This window comes from Oryctolagus cuniculus, chromosome 14 (genome assembly GCF_051225735.1).
Source record: "Oryctolagus cuniculus isolate XC-2025 breed Fujian yellow rabbit chromosome 14, ASM5122573v1, whole genome shotgun sequence".
Lineage (NCBI taxonomy): Eukaryota > Metazoa > Chordata > Mammalia > Lagomorpha > Leporidae > Oryctolagus > Oryctolagus cuniculus.
In genome coordinates, this window is record NC_142880.1 from 62,766,999 (window position 1) to 62,782,506 (window position 15,508).

A 15,508-nucleotide genomic window follows, 5' to 3' on the forward strand; every position below is an offset into this window, starting at 1 on the left:
GTGGCCAGGGAGTGCAGTGGAGGATGGCCCAGGTGCTTGGGCCCTGCACCCCATGGGAGACCAGGAAAAGCACCTGGCTCCTGGCTCCTGCCATCGGATCAGCGCGGTGCACCGGCCACAGCGCGCCATTGGAGGGTGAACCAACGGCAAAGGAAGACCTTTCTCTCTGTCTCTCTCTCTCTCTCACTGTCCACTCTGCCTGTCAAAAAAAAAAAAAAAAAAAAAAAAAAAAAGAAATGTAAAATTATTTTAACATCCACTACTACTGAACTGACGGTTCTATGTCAGTAATGGGAATATAGGCACAGGTTATTCTTTTTATTTTGTTGCCTATTTTGGAACTATTATGTAGTTTTCCAACTCTTTTCACTGGCTGATGCTACATACTCTACCAGACACCTCCATTTGCCTATCTGAAGGTGTGAAGCACACTTGGTCACCTCAGTGAACTTTTAGCAGAGGGGAAAGAGGTACACAAACAGTAAGGGGAAGACGTAAACAGGGAATATTTGGAAAAGAATGGAAGGAATGAGCAACTTCTGGAAAGAGAATCATTTCTGGTGATAATTTTAGTGTGGTAATTGTGTAATTTTAAATTTATTTTCTAGATTCAGTAATAATCTACCAATCTATTTTTTTTTTATTTATTTATTTTTTTTTTGACAGACAGAGTGGACAGTGAGAGAGAGAGACAGAGAGAAAGGTCTTCCTTTGCCGTTGGTTCACCCTCCAATGGCCGCCACGCTGCAGCCAGCACACCGTGCTGATCCGATGGCAGGAGCCAGGTACTTCTCCTGGTCTCCCATGGGGTGCAGGGCCCAAGCACTTGGGCCATCCTCCACTGCACTCCCGGGCCATAGCAGAGAGCTGGCCTGGAAGAGGGGCAACCAGGACAGAATCCGGCGCCCCGACCGGGACTAGAACCCGGTGTGCCGACGCCGCAAGGCGGAGGATTAGCCTAGTGAGCCGCGGCGCCGGCCAAGTCTACCAATCTATGTAAGTCTTGAACATCCAATGTAGGTAAAATACTGTAATAAGTGCTTTTCAGTCTTAAGCTGGAATCAGGAGCCAGGTATCCAATTCTCATACTTTTTTTTTTTTTAACTTTATTTATTTGAAAGTCAGAGTAACAAAGAGAGATAAGGACAGGCAGAGAGAGAGAGGTCCTCCGTCCACTCATTCACGCCCCAGATGGTCACAACGGCTGGAGCTGTGCCAATCCAGAGCCATAGAACTTCTTCTGGGTCTCCCACACAGGTGCAGGGGCCCAACGACTTGGGCCATCTTCTGCTGCTCTCCCAGACCATAGCAGAGAGCTGAATAGGAAGTGGAGCAGCCAAGACTCAAACTGGCGCCCATATGGGATGCTGGCACTGTGGGCAGCGGCCTTACCTGCTACGCCACAGCGCTGGCCCCTAACCCTTATGCTCTGATGTGGGATGCTCATGCCTTAACTGCTAGGCCAAAAACCTGTCACAGCTTTGTTTCTTTACATACACATTCACTTTCCTAAAACAACTTGCATCACTTTCTCAACTGCTTCCTTTAGAAGTCCAGAGAATATGGAACAATGAGTAACAATAGGGCTGGCATTGTAGCAAACCCCCCTACCACACCAGCATCCCATATGGGCTCCAGTTCAAGTCCCAGCTACTCCACTTCTGATCCAGTTCCCTGCTAATGGCCAAGAAAAGCAAAAGAAAATGGTCCAAATACTTGGGCCCCTTCCACCCAGGTAGGAGACAAGGATGAATTCCCAGGTTCCTAGCTTTGGCCTGGCTCAGCCCTGGCAGTTGTCGTCACTTGGGGAGTAAACCAGCAGATCAAAGATCTGTCTCTCCTTCTCTCTCTCTGTAATTCTTTCAAATAAATAAATAAATATTTTTAAAAATATAATTATAATATACTGCTTCAAGTTTTGGACAGTACATGGACTATTACATGATACCAAGTATGCAAAAGACAGTTCTTATCCCGTGGCAGAAACAAATACAGGAGTGCTTCAGCCTATGAACAGTAGAAAATAATTCCTTCAACGACGACAGTATTTGTCTCACAATATAGAAACTGTGCTCATTACAGTAAGTGTTCAAGTGCATGACACTTAACAGGGAAACAATATGAAAATACAGGCTAGGAGGCTAAACGACATGACTCACACCTTTAGGACTATGAGATTGTAAATAATAATGACCTTGCTTTCATGCGGTACTGCCAAATGTCATTTAAAACTTGCCTTTTTTTACTGTCTTTTACTTGTCTTACTTCAGATGATTCAATTTCAGCCTTCAGAAGCTGCAGGTGTGCAGAATCACCTTGTTCAAATAAACTAAGTGTCAGTTTCTTCTGGCTTTTTTTAAAGGCAAGGAGGTTTTCAAGTGGGATAAGTTGCGGCTTCTTACACTATAAGAAACAGCATAATAATAAAAATTAAAAAGCTGTGCCATACATTAAAAAGTAAGAAAAGCATTTCTTTAAATGTTTTTAAATGTGCAAGAGGTAAAACAAATCAAACATTAACAAACTGACTTAGACTGTAAGATGAGCGTCCATATCTTAGGAAGAAGAGATTTTCCAGCACTAACAAATTCCACTAGATCGTCCTTATACAGACATCAAGTCAGAAGTCCCCATCTTCCACATTTTATTCCCAGATTAGACGATCACCCTTCGTGGCCAACACTGTGGTGTAGCAGGTAAAGCCGCAGCCTGCAGTGCTGGCATCCCATACGGGAGCCAGTTCGAGACCCGGCTGCACCAATTCCAATCCAGCTCTCTGCTATGGCCTGAGAAAGCTGCAGAAGAAAGCCCAAGTCCTTGGGTCCCTGCACCTGAGTGGGAAACCAGGAGAAAGCTCCTGGCTCCTGGCTCCTGCCTTCAGAGTGGCCCAGCTCTGGCCATTGCAGCCACTTGGAAGTGAACCAGCAGATGGGAGGCCTCTTTCCCTCCCTCTCTCCTTTAACTGTTTCAAATAAATCTTAAAAAAAAAAAAAAAAAAGTCATCCTTCTAGGGCCAGTGTTGTAGTGCAACAGGTGAAGCCTCTGCCTGCAACGCTGGCATTCCATCTGGGTGCCAGTTCATGTCCCAGCTGATCCACTTCCAATCCAGCTCTCTGTTAATGATCTGGGAAAAGTGCTTGGGCCCCTGGGAGGGAGGGAGCTCCTGGCTTCAGCCTGGACCAGCCCCAGCCTTTACGGCCTTCTGGAGAGTGAACAATCAGAAGATCGATCTCTCTCTCTCTCTCTCTCTCTCTCTCTCTCTCTCTGTGGGTGTGGGTGTGTGTGTGTAACTGATTTTCAAGTAAATAAGTAAATCTTTTTTAAAAATCATACTTTTTACAACTAGACATGAAATGGCATAATATCTGCCATTTCATTTTAAATTATTGGAAAGGGAGGATGCAGAGGCATAAAGACATAGAACACACACACACACACAAAAAGACATAGAACACATGAGCAGGGGCCGGCGCCGCGGCTCACTAGGCTAATCCTCCGCCTAGCGGTGCCGGCACACCGGGTTCTAGTCCCGGTTGGGGTGCCGGATTCTGTCCCGGTTGCCCCTCTTCCAGGCCAGCTCTCTGCTGTGCCATGGGAGTTCAGTGGAGGATGGCCCAGGTGCTTGGGCCCTGCACCCCAGGGGAGACCAGGAAAAGCACCTGGCTCCTGGCTCCTGCCATCGGATCAGCGCGGTGCGCCGGCCATTGGAGGGTGAACCAACGGCAAAGGAAGACCTTTCTCTCTGTCTCTCTCTCTCTCTCACTGTCCACTCTGCCTGTTAAAAAAAAAAAAAAAAAAAAGAACACATGAGCAGTATACTTAAAACTCCTGAAGCAGGGAACTGGGAACTTGGGGGCTCATTAAAAAATTGTTTTTAGAAATTCAGCTCGGGTCCAGCATTATAATGTAACAGGTTAATCCACCTGCAATGCCACCATCCCATATGGACACTGGTTCAAGTCCTGGTTGCCCAATTCTGATCCAGCTCCCTGCTAATGCACCTGGGAAAGCAGCAAAGATGGCCCAAGTGCTTTGGCCCCAGTACCCATATGGGAGACTCAGATGAATTTCCTGGTTCCTGGCTCTTGGTTTCGGTCTGACCCAGCCCTGGCCATTGTGGTCATTTGAGGGGTAAACCAGTGGATGAAAGATCTCTCTCTGTCTCTGTAACTCTGCCATTCAAATAAAACAAATCCTTAAGAGAATTCTTCTCAGGGGGCCAGCTTCGTGGTGCAGGGTAAGCTGCCTGCCTGTGACACTGGAATCCCTCATGGGTGCCAGCTAGAGTCCTCACAGTCCCACTTTAGATTCAGCTCCCTGCTAGTGCACTTGGGAAGGCAGCAGAAGATGGCTCAAGTACTTGGGCCCCTGCCACCCACGTGGGAAACCTGGAAGAAGCTCCTGGCTCCTGGTTCCTGGCTTCAGCCTGGCCCAGCCCTGGCTGCTGGGGCCACTTGGAAGGGTGAGCCAACAGATGGAAGATCTTTCCCCTTCTCCATCACTCTTTAAAATAAATAAATAATCTTAAATTTTCAGAAGATTCTCTTTTTAAGATTTACTTATTTTATTTGAAAGGCTAAGTTACAGAGAGAGAGGCAAAAACAGAGAAAGAGAGAGCTCTTCCATCCATTGGTTCACTCCCCAAATGGCTGCACAGCCAGAACTAGGCTGGCCTAAGGTCAGGAGCCAGGAATTTCTTTTGGGTCTCTCATGTGGGTACAGGGGTACAAGTACTTGGGCCATCCTCCAATGCTTTCCCAGGTACATGAGCATGGAACTGGATCAGAAGTGGAACAGCTGGGTTTCAAACCAGTGGCCATGTGGCATGCCAGCGTCGCGAGCAGCAGTTTTACTCACTAAACCACAGCACTGGCTCCTGATGATTTACTTACTTGAAAATCAGAGTTACAGAGACAGCGAAAGGGGAGTAGAGACAAGGGGCTTCCTGCTGGTTCACTCCCCATCTAGCCAAAACAGCCAGGACTAGGCTGGGCTAAAGCCAGGTGTTGCCTCCAGGTATTCCACATGGGTGCAGGGGCCCAGGCACTCAGGCCATCTTCGGCTGCAGGAACCACATGGGTGCCTGGTGTTGCACGGACAGCTTTACCTGCTACACCACAGTTCCAGCTCATAAATAAATATTTTTTAAAGAATAATTCATTTATTTGAAAGTCAGTTACACAGAGAGAAAAGGAGAGGCACAGAGAGAGAGAGAGAGAGAGAAAGTCTTCCATCTACTGGTTCACTCAACTGGCCGCAATGGCTGGAGCTGTGCCGTTCCGAAGCCAGGAGCCAGGAGTTTCCTCCATGTCTCCCATGCAGAGGCAAGGGCCCAAGCATCTGGGCCATCTTCCACTGCCTTTTAGGTCACAGCAGAGAGCTGGATTGGAAGCAGAGCAGCCAGGACTCGATCTGGCGCCCATATGGATGCCAGCACCACAGGCAGCAGCTTCACTTGCTATGCCAAAGCGCTGGCCCCCATAAATAAATATTTAAAAGAAAAAAATTCTTCTTGGTGCCGGCGTTGTGACATAGTGGATAAAGTTGCTGAATGAAACACTGACATCATACATGGGCACTCGCCCAAGTCCCAGCTGCTCCACTTCTGATCCAGCTCCCTGCTAATATACCTGCGAAAGCAGCAAAGGCTGGTTCAAGTGTTTGGGCCCCTGCATGCATGCAGACCTAGATGAAGTTCCTGATTGCTGGCTTCAGCCAGGACCAACCGCGGCTCTAACAGCCAATTGGAAAGTGGATCAGCAGGCCGGCGCCACGGCTCACTAGGCTAATCCTCCGCCTTGCGGCGCCTGCACACCGGGTCCCGGTCAGGGTGCCGGATTCTGTCCCGGTTGCCCCTCTTCCAGGCCAGCTCTCTGCCGTGGCCCGGGAGTGCAGTGGAGGATGGCCCAGGTCCTTGGGCCCTGCACCCCATGGGAGACCAGGAGAAGTACCTGGCTCCTGCCTTTGGATCAGCGCGGTGCGCCGGCCGCGGCAGCCATGGGAGGGTGAACCAGCGGCAAAGGAAGACCTTTTTCTCTGTCTCTCTCTCTCACTGTCCACTCTGCCTGTCAAAAAAAAAAAAAAAGAGTCGGAAAGTGGATCAGCAGATAGAAGACCTCCCTCTGTTTTCCCTGTCTCTGTAACTCCTCTTTCAAATAAATAAACAAATCTTTTTAAAAAAATTCTCCCAGGGGCCGGCGCTGTGGCGCAGTGGGTTAAAGCCACAGCCTGTAGCTCCTGGCTCCTGGCTTTGGATTAGCTCAGCTCTGAGTGCTGCAGTCATTTGGGGAGTGAACCAGCAGAAGGAAGACCTCTCTCTGTAACTGATTTTCAAATAAATAAAATAAATTAAAAAAAAAAAAAACTCCTCAAAAATCTCTATTATTCCATTCCTCTAATCCTTTTTTTTATTATTATTATTTGACAGGTACAGTTATAGACAGTGAGATAGAGACAGAGAAAGGTCTTCCTTCCATTGTTTTATTCCCCAAATGGCCGCTACACCCGGAGCTGCACCGATCCGAAGCCAGGAGCCAGGTGCTTCTTCCAGATCCCCCATGTGGGTGCAGGGACCCAAGCACTTGCGCCATCCTCCACTGTCTCCTGGGCCACAGCAGAGAGCTCGACTGGAAGAGGAGCAACTGGGACTAGAATCTGGCACCCATATGGGATGTAGGCGCTGCAGGCAGAGGATTAACCAAGTGAGCCACGGCGCCAGCCCCTAATCCTTTCTTCTTCTACTCACAATGTGTTCACATAAAAAGGAGGCATGATAAATATTTTTTCCAACTAGCATACTCAAATCTTAAAAAGCATATCAGAGAATGATTAATAAATAAGATATTACCGGGGCCGGCGCTGTGGTGTAGTGGGTAAAGCCGTGGCCTGCTGTGATGGCATTCCATTTGGGCACCAGTTTGAGACCTGGCTCCTCCACTTCCGATCCAGCTCTCTGCTATAGCCTGGGAAAGCAGTGGGAGATGGCCCAAGTCCTTGGACCCCTGCATCTGCATGGGAGACCCAGAAGAAGCTCCTGGCTCCTGGCTTCAGATGGGCACAGCTCCAGCCATTGCGGCCAATTGAGGAGTGAACCAGCAGATGGAAGACCTCCCTCCCTCCCTCCCTCATTCTCTCTCTTTCCTTCTCTGTTTAACTCTTTCAAATAAATAAATAAATCTTCAAAAAAGATAGTACTAATACAGAATTGAAATCTAAACAAATCGAATTTCATTATATCTTTAAAGGGAGGAGGATCATAAAGATACCATTTTGCTTTATGCCCAGTTACTGACAACCGTGGGACTATTTCACAATTTAACCTTTAAGAGATTCAAAGATCCATATCACAACTGCTAGGAACCACAAACAATATGGGCACTGGGTCACTTTCTCTACATATACTCCACACATGCATAGGAGCAGTTAGTCATCTTACTGTACTTAATTCTTCTCTGAGCAGAACAAATAACTATGAGTGAGTCCATAAGAGGCAGGCATTATGGTACAACATGTTAACTGTGGCTTGCAACACCTGCATCCCAGAGCAGAGTGCTGACTTTGAGTCCCAGCTGTTCTACTTCCAACCCTGCTCCCTACTAATGCAACCTGGGAGGCAGCAGAGGAGACAGCTCAAGAGCTGGCAATGCCACCCATTTGGAAGGCCCAGATGGAGTTGCAGGCTCCTGGCTTTGGCCTGACCCTGGCTGTTGTGGGCATTTGGGAAGCAATCCAACAGATGGAAGCTTGCTTGCTCTCTTGCTCATTACCTTTCAAGAAGCTAAAAATAAACACTGTAAAAAAATAGAGTCAACTTTAGTATTGATAGCCCAGCCAAACCTAAAGCCTTTAAAAAACACTATAATTGGGGGCCAGTGCTGTGGCACAGTGGGTTAAAGTCCCGGCCTCTAGCACCAGCATCCCTTATGGGCACCAGTTTGAGTCCCAGCTGCTCCTCTTTTGGATCCAGCTCCCTACCAATGGCCTGGGAAAGTAGTAGAAGATGGCCCAAATGCTTAGGCCCCTGCACTCACATGGGGAACCTGGAAGAAGCTCCTGGCTCCTGGCTTTGGATCGGCTCAGCTTCGGCCATTGCAGCCATTTGGGGAGTAAATCAGCGGATGGAAGATCTCACCCCCTCCCTGTCGCTACCTTTCCTTATAACTCTTTCAAATAAATAAAATAAATCTTTTTTCTAAAAAAATTTAAATACATAATAATTATTTTAAACCTGACTTTTATGTTGTTTTCTATGATTGTAAGCATTATTTTTAAAAGAGAAATGTACAAGAGCTTCTTATTGAATAGACAGTATTCAGAGTATGAGAAATGCCCCTGCTTTCGCATCACTGCACAGAAATGCATTACCACAGTTTCTGGAGATAGACAGGAATGAAGTAATGATAGTCCTGAGTGTTTTCTTTCTTCTGCAACAGCCCGGATGGGTACTGCAGGAGCTGTAACTGATGTTCTTGAGGCTGGTGGAACTATCAAAGGAGGTTTAAGTTGCAGGTGTAATAAGGGAAGTCCAAGGGAATTCTGAGGAGGTATCTCCAGGAGCCCAGATTTAATATTAAGTGTTTTTTCTGGATTTGCAAATACTGAAGAGTCCTGTTGAGGTGTCAAGTTTTCTAGGCTGACATCCTGACCCAGGTTCACATGCTTAGGGACCTCTGTAATCACAGTTTCTGCCCATTTCTTCTGCTCAGCAGCTTCTGTTATGGCTTCCATATTGTGCTGGCTTCCATTCACATGAGATACTGCAGTAGTGTGCACTATTTTCTGGGGCAGAGGAGGCTGGGAGGAATCGGAGAATCCCCAAGCCTCTCGTGGTTGGGCCAGAGGCCTGAATGGAACTGGTGGAACTCTTCCTGTATGTAAATAAGGGGGCTTGAACTCTTGCTTAGGCTGAAACTGAAGCAAAGGAAAACCATCACCAGGACTAAAAGATTTTGCAAGTGGGATGAGTCTAGGTGTCTTCTGAAGAGCAGAAGGGGTGGACAAAAGGTACAGGTGAGTATTTTCAGCAGCGGCTAGAGAAAACCCAGTGGGTGGTAAGCTTTCAGATGCTGGAGTCAGTTTTCTCTTCTGGGACTGGCTGCCTAAATGATGTGAAGGAATACTCCCTTGTGGAACATTCTGGAAGAGAAAAAGACATACTGTGTAAGTTTAGAATATAGTACACATTCCTCTTATTTGAAAAATGTTCAATATGTTTTGAAGAGGGTGGGAGGTAATTATGCTAAAAAATTTATTTACTCAAATAACAAAAACCAACAGTGGAACTACTACATTACCTGTAAATTCCCATTGCTTTTTTGATCAGATTGGGTAATTCCTTCTTGGCAATGTGGGCTGTCCCTGCCAGGCTCTCTGTTGTACTCTCCCATGAACTGTGGCTTAATAAAAATCCTCTCCTTAAGATTTCTACTGTTCTCTTCAACACAATCACTCCCGTTTGTGGGGTTCAATACTTGGCTTCCCCGGAAATGCAGAGACTGAGACTGCTGTACAAGTTGTTGTATATCTGGTAGGTTAGCAAAGGATGATCCTACTATTTGCATTAAGCTCATGAAGTTGATCTGTTGTAGCTAGAATAAAATAATCAGAGTTATGTGAGAAAAATGGAAAGAAACCAAAGGCAACAATCATCTTAGTATTCTATAACAGTCATACCTTTGTCTCATTATCTGTCAGACTCATGAATGCTGAGCAGGAAGCAAAGCCAGGAGAATTTTTTAAAAAATAATACTGAATTTTTGTTTGAGAAGAAGAAAGACAGAAAAAGAGAGAGGAGAGAGACAAACAGAGAGTGAGCTTCTGTCTGCTGGTTCATTCCTCAGATGCCAACAACAGCTGTGCATAAGCTAGGGCTGAAGCTGGGAGTCAGAAACTCAATCCAGGCTTCCAAGGTAAGTGGCAGAAACCCAATCACTTGAGTCATCTTGCCATCTCTTAGGTTCCACATCAGCAGGAAGCCGGATTCAGGAACTGGTTATTGAACCCAGGCCCTCCTATATGGGATGTGGGAATCTTAACCTGACATCTTAACTGGTAGGCCAAACAACTCGCCTGACACTGCTTCTTTTTATAAAAGACAAAAAAAAAAAAAGGTGTACCTTCTTATCAACTGGGAATATGAATATTAACTCATGAATGAACTTGGGACTATTTGTAATCCAGTCTCCATAAACATCCCAGAGAGCAGAGAGGAGGGATCTGATGGAGTGGAACATAATTGAAGAACTCCTAGAAAGGAACACTGAGTGCAGCAGTTAAGGTGCTGCTTGGGATGCCCACATCAGAGTGCCTGGTTTGAGCCCCAGCTCCTCCACTTCTGATCCAGCTTCCTGCTAATGAGCTCCCTGGGAGGCAGCAATGATGGCTCAAATACTTGGGCCCAACATGGGAGACTAGGATTGATTTCTGGGCTTCTGGCTCCAGCCTAGCCCAACTCTGAATATTGTACAGACTGGTGGAATGAACCAGTGGAAAATCTTGCTCTCTCTGGCACTCTTAACACAAAGCGCCAGGAGCCACAAACCCAACTACTAGAGTCGGTACCTGCTGCCTCACAGGATGGCAGTAGCAGGAAACTGGAATGCAGAATGAAGCCAAGACTCCAACCTCAGCACTGATACAGGATGAGGGCTCCTATCAGCTGTGCCAAACATCTACCTCTCTATTTTTAAAACAAGACTGATTCATATAGTATATAAATTTGTCCCTGAAATTGGCAAAGATTTTAAAAATAGGAGATAGTATTGAGATAATATCTGAAGAAGTATGTCCTAGAAGATGCTTACCTAAGACATCTGAAGTATAAAATGCTGTAAATCTCATGTCGACTACAGCTGTGGATATAGCAAGGTGCCATTCTAGCGCATAATGTGGGCCAGGAATCAAAAGGGCATAGCCAAACACTGGATACAAGTAATGAAGATGGCAAGGATGGCTCTCTAAGACAGTGATTCTGAATCTCTTGTGTGCTCAGAATTTTTGCAGAACACAGTAAATGCATAGAAGTGTGACTATATAACACTTTAAGAAATGCTTCTAAAACTTTAAGCTGGTAGAACAAGTGGTATTACAACACAGAAAGGATAATCAAGGGACTGGGGAGAATAAGAATAAAACCAGTTTCTGTAAGTGCCAAGCAACAGGGGCACTTAGACTAAAAAAGGAAATTAGTGGCAAGATTCATCATAAAATGACACATTATATCACAAAAAAAGTAGATACAAAACAAATGATAATGAGACTTGAGGAAAACGAATGCTTCAAGAAAAAACAAAAATAATGAAAAACTGTAAGTAGACAGAGAAAAGGATAACCAAGTGAAAAGACAATGACAGGAAGTCCTGGGGATCAACGACCTGGAATGTAGCTGCCAGCTTCAGCCACGCCAAATTCTGCTCCGTGGATAAAGGATATGATGTGACAGCCGCTGCTACAACATGAACTTTGGAGACTTCTGAGCAGAAGCCCACTGATTTGGTCTGACTGCCCCGCCTCAGCTCTGGGAGCAGCTGCAGTGCTAAGATCTCAGTGAAAAGAAGTCATTGTGAGAAGGCAGGAGCTCAGCCTGGACTCCAGGCCCCAGACTTACCAACTTCTGAATGATCAACTGCTCAAAGCATGGAATTTGCCTGCATTTTAATTTTTCCTTGTATTTTTCTGGAAGCCTATCAATATTTTTAAATTTTGCTTATGTCATGTAGGCTTATATATTTCTATAGTGATATGCTTACCTGAACTAATTTAAACATTTCATCCTGGAGCATCTGCCTAACAGAATCTGAAGAATCTGGTAACTGAACAGTGTGTTCACTCTGCTGTGTCGTCTGAGGAACTGGAACAGGTGTTTCTGAAGCAACACTGACTCCACTCGGTACCGGAGGTGGAAACGGGAGAGACTTATCTTTAAATGCAGAAATCTGTGCACTATGTGGAAGAATTTAGATTAAAAAAATCATTCAACAGAAAACAAACTAGATGTTTATTATCTAAACATTCAGACCCATTTTTCTTCAGATGTAAAGGTTATTCTGACAGCTGTCAGACAATCTCCACTGTAAAGCCTGTTTCTCTAGCACCCATCAGTCACTGGACACTGCGGTCATGTTTTCATCTGAATGCCTTTATTCAAGGTCCTGTCTGGTTAGCAATGTTCCCCTTCCTGGGCTGTTAGAACCCAAAACAGTTAACAATTTATTTTATTTGTCTGGTACCCGTAGACTTCTGAGTTTGAGACATATCCAATCATTCCAATTAACTGTACAGACTTTACAATTTGATTAGAAATTAGTATTTTGACTAAACTAAAGGGGCCAAAGTAGAGTTAAGAAAAGTAGATAAAGAATGGGTTTTAAAATTGTTCAGGGGCCGGCACTGTGGCATAGCAGGCAAAGCCACCACCTACAGTGTTGGCATCCCATATGGGGCACCAGTTCAAATCCAGGCTGCTCCACTTCTGATGCAGCTCCTTGCTAATGAGCCTGGGAAAGCAGCTGAGGATGGCCCAAAGTTCTTGGGCCCCTGGACCCAAGTGGGAGACCAGGAAGAATCATCTGCCTCCTGGCTTCAGACCAGCCCAGCTCCAGGCAATACAGTTATTTGGGGGAGTGATCGATAAGACTGAAGATCTCTCTCTCTCCCCCTCTGTAATTCTGCCTTTCAAATAAATAAATAAATCTTTCTAAACAAATGTTTAATCCCAGGACTGGCGCTATGGTGTAGTGGGGAAAACCGCCACCTGAAGTGCTGACATCCGTATGGGCGCTGGCTTGAGCCCCATTTACTCCACTTCCGTTCCAGCTCTCTGCTATGGCCTGGGATAGCAGTAGAAGATGCCCCAAGTCCTTGGGCCCCTGCACCCACATGGGAGACCTAGAAGAAGCTCCTGGCTTCGGATCGGCATAGCTCAGGCCGCTGAGGCCAATTGGGGAGTGAACCAGCAAAGGGAAGACTTTCTCTCTCTTTCTCTGTCTCTCTCTCTGCCTCTCCTTTGTGTAACTCTTTCAAATAAATAATCTTAAGAAAAAATGTTTAATTCCTGAATCAATAAAACCAACTACTGTATTTGAAAAATCTTTGTCCTCCTTTCTAACTCTGCCTTTCAAATAAATTTTTTAAAAAGATTTTTACAGAGAGAGAGGGAGAGACAGAGAGATCTTATGTCCACTGGTTCACTTCCCAATTGGCCACAATAACCAGGGCTGGGCCAGGCCAAAGCCAGGAACTTCTTCTGCATATCCCATGTGGGTGCAGGGGACCAAGGAACTGAACCATCCTCCGCTGCTTTCCCAGGCACATTAGCACATAACAGGATGGAAAGTAGAGCAGCCAGGAACCAAACTGGTGCCCATATGGGATGCCAGTGCTGCAGACAGTGGCTTTATTAACCCACTGCAGCAGAGCATTGTCACTAAAATAAATCTTTTGTAAAATGTGAAACAATCATATTGTGAACATTTCATTTCCAAACAAACTCCAGAGTTTACCTTTATAATAAGCTCTCACCAAAAAATGCTTATTTAGAAATAAAAATTAAGGTTAAAAACAAGCTGTTTTTTAAAAATTACCTTAGAAGGATTATTCCTTAAACATTGCCAGTACTCAATATTTTTTAAGTAAATTAATTTCCTAAACAAGGCAGTAGGTAATTATTGTATTAAAATAAGCTGATCACTATTTCCAAAACGCAAAGAATATATTAAATTGCACTTAGGTTGATTCACTCATTCCATTTCAATGGTAACATCCACCTTCCATCAAGCATCTAAAATGCTAACAAAACTATCTGCCAAATCCACTGAAAGTAAGCATTGCAACTGATCTGCCTATTTTATTTTATTTATTTATTTTTTTAACAGGCAGAGTGGACAGTGAGAGAGACAGAGAGAAAGGCCTTCCTTTGCCGTTGGTTCACCCTCCAATGGCCGCCATGGCCGGTGCGCTGCGGCCGGCGCACCACGCTGATCCGAAGGCAGGAGCCAGGTGCTTTTCCTGGTCTCCCATGGGGTGCAGGGCCCAAGCACCTGGGCCATCCTCCACTGCACTCCCGGGCCATAGCAGAGAGCTGGCCTGGAAGAGGGGCAACCGGGACAGAATCCGGCGCCCCAACCGGGACTAGAACCTGGTGTGCCAGAGGCGCAAGGCGGAGGATTAGCCTAGTGAGCCGCGACACTGGCCTATTTTATTTTTTTTAAGATTTATTTATTTGAAAGTCAGAGTTACATAGAGAAATAAAGAGAGGCATAGAGAAAGAGAAGTCTTCCATCTGCTGGTTCACTCCCCAATTGGCTGCAATGGCTGAAGCTATGCAATCCAAAGCCAAGAGCCAGGATCCTCTTCTGGTCTCACACGTGGGTGAGGAGGGCCCAAGGACTTTGGCTATCCTCTACTGCTCTTCCAGGTCACAGCAGAGAGCTAGATTAGAAGTGAAGCAGCTGGGACTTGAACCGGTGCCCATATGGGATGCAGGCATTGCAGGTAGCACCTTAATCCGCTACACCACATTGCCAGCCCTAATCTGCCTATTTTAAGATAACTTTAGGGCCCAGTGCTGTGGTATAGTAGGTCAAGACTCTGTTGGCAGCACTGGAATCTCATATGGGCACTTTCCACCCCACCCCCACCCAGGAAAAAACTGGTCTAGCCATTTTTTTACAGTCTATTTAAGTCTTTAAAACACAAGTGATGGGGGCCGGCACTGTGGCATAGCCAGTAAAGTTCCACCTGCAGTGCTGGCATCCCACATGGGTACTGGTTCGAGTCCCGGCTACTCCACTTCCGATCCAGCTCTCTGCTATGGCCTGGGAGAGCAATGGAAGACGACCCAAGTCCTTGGGCCCCTGCACCTGCGTAGGAGACCTGGAAGAAGCACCTGGCTCCTGGCATCGGATTGGTGCAGCTCCATTCATTACGGCCATCCAGGGAGCAAACCAGCACTTGGAAGACCTCTGCCTCTGCCGCTCTGTGACTCTGCATGGAAAATAAATAAATATATCTTAAAAAAAAAAAATCAAGTGTCAGAGAAATGTGATGTGATGTTGATTGATTAAATGTAAGGCTGTTCATCTGGAAAAAAAAAAAAAAAAGAGCATTATCACAGAGATATCAGGATGTGTACCTGGGGTACTCTTTCAATGTTCCACGTACTTATACTTATTCTTAGTTTTCTGTAATAAGACTTAGTAATTATTTTGAAATGATATAGTAGACATCATTTCATTCTCTTACTTATTCATAAAACATTATTATTTCAAAGTGATACAGAAGGCAAAATGTCTTACCTAGACATTTCTGAATTTGTATCTGCACTGAAACTTGGAGAAATGGCATGTTCAGGGCTTGAGAGGACTTCGATCATACTGCAAATAAAAGTTAATTAGTGATCAGGAAGCAAGATATTCTTTGCATTATCTAAGGCTTAGGTAATCTAATACTGAGCCATCTGAAGTCTAAACATCCTCCATTCCTGTGTAATGCTTACCTCATAATTACAATC

General features: G+C 45.5%; 1 protein-coding gene across 8 annotated transcripts in view; it reads right to left on the minus strand.

Moving 5' to 3' along the window:
- Nucleotides 1–15,508, minus strand: part of CPLANE1 (ciliogenesis and planar polarity effector complex subunit 1) — a 134,060-nt gene that overhangs the window by 53,358 nt on the left and 65,194 nt on the right. For all 8 annotated transcript variants that reach the window (XM_051853812.3, XM_089312744.1, XM_089312740.1 and 5 more), the window contains 5 exons: nt 15,294–15,371; nt 11,748–11,940; nt 9,294–9,587; nt 8,365–9,135; nt 2,233–2,403 (listed from right to left, as the gene is read on the minus strand). In XM_051853812.3, coding sequence (XP_051709772.3) covers nt 2,233–2,403; nt 8,365–9,135; nt 9,294–9,587; nt 11,748–11,940; nt 15,294–15,371 — 1,507 coding nt within the window. The remainder of the gene's footprint in view (nt 1–2,232; nt 2,404–8,364; nt 9,136–9,293; nt 9,588–11,747; nt 11,941–15,293; nt 15,372–15,508) is intronic.